This window comes from Mustela lutreola, chromosome 10 (assembly GCF_030435805.1).
Source record: "Mustela lutreola isolate mMusLut2 chromosome 10, mMusLut2.pri, whole genome shotgun sequence".
NCBI classification, from domain to species: Eukaryota; Metazoa; Chordata; class Mammalia; order Carnivora; family Mustelidae; genus Mustela; species Mustela lutreola.
Genome location: NC_081299.1, coordinates 72,568,517 through 72,573,442, shown reverse-complemented (window position 1 = coordinate 72,573,442; position 4,926 = coordinate 72,568,517). Strand labels below are relative to the sequence as shown.

Below are 4,926 nucleotides of genomic sequence, written 5' to 3'. Positions count from 1 at the left end.
CTATGAACACTAGGGTGCATATGTCCCTTCTTTTTGCTACTTCTGTATCTTTGGGGTAAATACCTAGTAGTGCAATTGCTGTGTCATAGGATAGCTCTATTTTTAATGTCTTGAGGAAAATCCATACTGTTTTCCAGAGTGACTGTACCAGCTTGCATTCACACCAACAGTGTAAGAGGGTTCCCCTTTCTCCATAACCTTGCTATCACTTGTTGTTTCCTGTTTTGTTAATTTTTGTCATTCTAACTGATGTAAGGTGGTATCTCATTGTGGTTATGATTTGTGTTTCCCTGATGGTTAGTGATGTTGAACATTTTTTCATGTATCTGTTAGCCATTTGTACATCTTCTTTGAAAAGTGTCTTCTGCCCATTTACTGACTAGATTACTTGTTTTCCTATTATATTTCACATATGAGGAGTTAGGCCGTGCTAATTAAGAAGAAAAGAACTATACCATCACATCAAAAAATATAAAAATTAAGAAAGTGATGATAGAAACAATATTAGTATTAATTAACCAGATTCTTCCTGACTCTCACATGGTCCTCCCCTGACACCAATGAAGAAAAGGTATAGAATCTTTTATAGTGTGTTCTAGGTTACCGATAGTAAAGTAAGCAAAAGGTGAACATAGAGCTCAGGATGGCCACAAAACAAATAACCACGTAATTAACATTTTATTCAAGAAATAATACCTCCAACTTCCCAGAAACCTATGTTATGCTCTTTCCCAACCACTAATCTTTCTTTCCTCCTCTACGGTAGCCACTATCCCAAATACTTACATGATAGTTTTTCCTGGTGTTAAACTTTATGTAAGTGGGAACACAGAGTCTATACTATTTTGTGACAAGGTTTTTCATTCAATTTTACAAATTATAAAATTCATCCATGCTGTTTTATGTGGCTGCATTTTGTTCCTTTGCATTGTTATATCAAATGCCATTGTGTGAATGTAACAAATTTATTTTTTCTTTCTACTATGATGGACATTTGGATTATTTCTATTATTTTGCTATTATGAGGAATGCTGCTAATAAACACTCATAAACATGTTTCATGTTATACATGTGCATGCATTTCTTTTTTTTTTTAAGATTTTATTTACTTATTTGACAGAGAGAGATCACAAATAGACAGAGAGGCAGGCAGAGAGAGAGAGGGAAGCAGGCTCCATGCTGAGCAGAGAGCCCGATGTGGGACTCGATCCCAGGACCCTGAGATCAAGACCTGAGTAGAAGGCAGTGGCTTAACCCACTGAGCCACCCAGGCACCCCATGCATTTCTGTTTGGTATACACCAAGAAGAATTGCAGGTCATAGGGTAGGCATTCATTAAACTTCAGTAAATAATGTTACAAGTTTTTTTAAGTTGTTGTACCAATTTATACTTCCACTGGAAGTGGTGAATGTTCCCACTGTTCTACTTCCTTGCCTAGACTTTATATTATCAATCTTTTATGCTTATTCTTCTGGATATTTAGAGATATTATAGCTTTAATTTATATTTTCCTGGTGGATAATGAAATTGAATACTTTTCATTTGTTTATTGACCATTTGGATATCCTGTTTTGTAAAGTGCCTGTTCACGTCTCTTGCCCATTTTTCTATTGAATATTTGGACTTTTTATTATTGATTTATGGAAATTACATATTCCAAACATGAAACTTTAGACAGTTACATCTGACATACATATCTTTGCCATTATATAGCTTGTCTTTTACTTTCTTATGGTGATTTTTGATGAATTAAAATTCTTATTTTCTTTTTTTAAGATTTATTTATTTATTTGAGAAAAGGGAGTATAATCAAGGAGAAGGAAGAAGGAGAAGCAGACCCACTGCTGGGCAAGGAGCTAATATGGGGTTGATCCCAGGATCCTGGGATCATGACCTGAGCTGAAGGCAGACGCTTAACTGCCTGAGCCACCCAGGCTCCCCTGAAATCTTATCTTCAGTCAATATATCAGTCTTTTCCTCTGTAGTTATGTTTTTGCATCATTATTAAGAAATCCTTTCCTCCCCCAAGGTCATGAAGATATCATCCTATATTATCTTCTACAAGTTTTATTATTTTCCCTTTTGCACTAGATTCACAATCCACTTGAAATTCATTTTTGTGTAGATGGTGTGAGTCCTTAAGTTTCAGTTTTTCCATATTAATATCAATGGACCCAGGGGCGCCTGGGTGGCTCAGTTGGTTGGACGACTTCCTTCGGCTCAGGTCATGATCCTGGAGTCCCAGGATCGAGTCCCACATCGGGCTCCCAGCTCCATGGGGAGTCTGCTTCTCCCTCTGACCTTCTCCTCGCTCATGTTCTCTCTCACTGTCTCTCTCTCAAATAAATAAATAAAATCTTAAAAAAAAAAAAATGGACCCAACATCCTTTATTGAAAAGATCATTCTTCTTTGAACACTCCATTGAAATGGATCACTGTTCCATTAGCGCTGCTTCATCATAATCAAGTGCCCATATATGTGTGAGTCTCCTTTCTCCATTTTCTATCCTGTACACTGGTCAGTTTCTCTATTCCTTCAACTATTATATTATTATATTGTCTCAAATTGCTATAGCTTTATAATAACTCTTGCTATCTGGAAGAGTAAGTTTTCTTCACATTTTGTTATGTTCCCAGAGCCTTACCATTCTTAGTCATTTGCATCTCCATGTATATTTTAGAATTTGCTAGTTTATTTCTACCACACACACACAAAGCCTTAAGATTTTGTAAGAGATTGTATTGATTCCATTAGGTCCATTTGGGAAAAAGAAATATCTTTTAAAATAGTCTCATAGTTCATGAACATGATAAATTCTTCTACTTATTTTTTTGGGGGGGGGGTGTATTTTTAATGACTGAAACAAAACAGATCTAAAATCGCAGCTTCTGGAAGAACCACTTGTTTTTGCCGGTTTTGTACCTCTCTTCAAAATTGACCTTGGCCTCTCGTCGGGCCTTGCGTTTAAGAGCAGGGTCTCTGAAGATATCCTTGTTGACGACAGTCTTGTCCAAGGGAATATCCACAGAGTACCTTGTGGGCATGAGGTGATTGTAGTTATAAACTTTCACAAAAGACTTGATCTTTGACCTGTTGGCGATTTTCTTCTTGCCCATGGCAGCTGTCACTTTGCGGGGATAGCGGTCAATTCCCGCCACCAGAGCATGGCTGTAGGGACGGTCTAAGGTGCCATCATCAATGTTCTTCACGATGACCACTTTGCGTCCGGAGTAGCGTCCGGCCAGGACCAGCACCACCTTCCCGGGTTTCATGAACTTGCCCATCTCGACACCAACCACTCGGGCCTACAGCAGAAAGGAAGAAAGGGCCTCTTCTACTTATTTAAGACTTTTAAAATTTCTTCCAGTAGTGTGTGTGTGTGTGTGTGTGTGTGTGTGTTGCATACTTGCATATGTAGAGGTCATACACAATTTTTTAGATTTGTTCCTAGGTAATTGATTTTTTTATGTTTGGTATTTATGCATAGAAATTTAAAAATTTTCATTTTCCATTTGTTGCCAGAATATAAAAGTTAATTTTTTAAATTTTACTTTGCATCCAATAAACTTGCTGATCTTTGTTATTATTTCTAATAATTTATCTGTAGATTTTTTAAATCTTCTACATAAATAATTATGTTATCTATGAATAATTAGTTTTCTCCTTTTCAATTATTTTTAATTTTTGCTCCTTTATTGAACTGGTTAGGAATGCCATATAGCATTTAGTAGTAGCAGAGAGTATATTTATCTCCCTCTTAATCTTAGAGAAAACAATTTCAACATTTCACCACTAAAGGTGATATTTGCAATAGGTTTTTTGTAGATAGCATTTTTTAAAAAAAAATATATTTTTTTTATTTGACAGAGAGAGAGAGATCACAAGTAAACAGAGAGGTAGGCAGAGGGAGAGGGGGAAGCAGGCTCCCTACTGAGCAGAGAGCCCTATGCGGGGCTCGATCCCAGAATCCCGAGATCCTGACCTGAGCTGAAGGCAGAGGCTTAACCCACTGAGCCTACCCAGGTGCCCCTGTAGATAACATTTTATCAAATTAAGACAGCTTTATTTTCTATTTCTAGCTTGCTAAGAGTATTTATATTGAATAAGTGTTAAATATTATCAAAGATTTTCTACACATTATAGAGATAATCATATGAGGTTTTGTGCTTCTTATTCTGTTAATGTGGTAAATTACATCAATAGATTTATGAATGTTAAATCAGTTTTACAATTCTATAAATCTAATTTGGTGATGACATATTATCCTTTTTATATATTGTTGGATTCTGCTTACTAGCATTTCATTTAGGATTTTTATCCCTAAGTTATGAGTGGGATTGGCCTATAATTTTTCTTTCTTATAATACACTAAATTTCTTGTAATACACTAAGTTGGTGGCAATCTATACTAACCACCTAGGAGACTGTTCTCCTGCTTCCCCTGACTTGAAGAAGTAAGTGATCTAATATCAAGGGATGACAAGAAGCCTCTAGGAACTGCAGTTGGTCACAAGCAAGAAACAAGTATAACGAAATGAATTCTTCCAACAACCTGTGGAGCTTGTGAGTGGATCTTTCCCCAGTTAAACATCCAGATGAAAGCACAGATCAGATGACGCCTTGATTGCAGCCTTCTAAGGCCCTGAGCAGAGAACTCAGATAAATGGTGCCTAGACACCTATTCCATAGAAACTATGAGCTAAGAAACATGTATTGTTTTAAGCTTTTAAGTTTATGGTAATTTCTTATGTAGCAATAGAAAACTAATACACTTTCTTGTGTTTTTACATATCCCTTCATTATTTGAGTACTTCTTTACTATAGCCCAGGCATAACTTGTACTTTCTCTAAATAAACCAGGGATTAATGATTTTTTTTCCATGCAACTCTAGTTTCTTTTAGTGGAGAATGGAATTTAGAAAAC

General features: G+C 36.2%; 1 protein-coding gene across 1 annotated transcript; it reads right to left on the bottom strand.

The window, feature by feature from the left end:
• Positions 1-2,825: 2,825 nt before the first annotated feature.
• On the bottom strand, positions 2,826-3,331 carry LOC131809256 (large ribosomal subunit protein eL27-like). The gene has a single exon (XM_059136121.1). The coding sequence runs from the start codon at positions 3,284-3,286 to the stop codon at positions 2,876-2,878; it is 411 nt and encodes a 136-aa protein (XP_058992104.1). The 5' UTR covers positions 3,287-3,331; the 3' UTR covers positions 2,826-2,875.
• Positions 3,332-4,926: the final 1,595 nt, after the last annotated feature.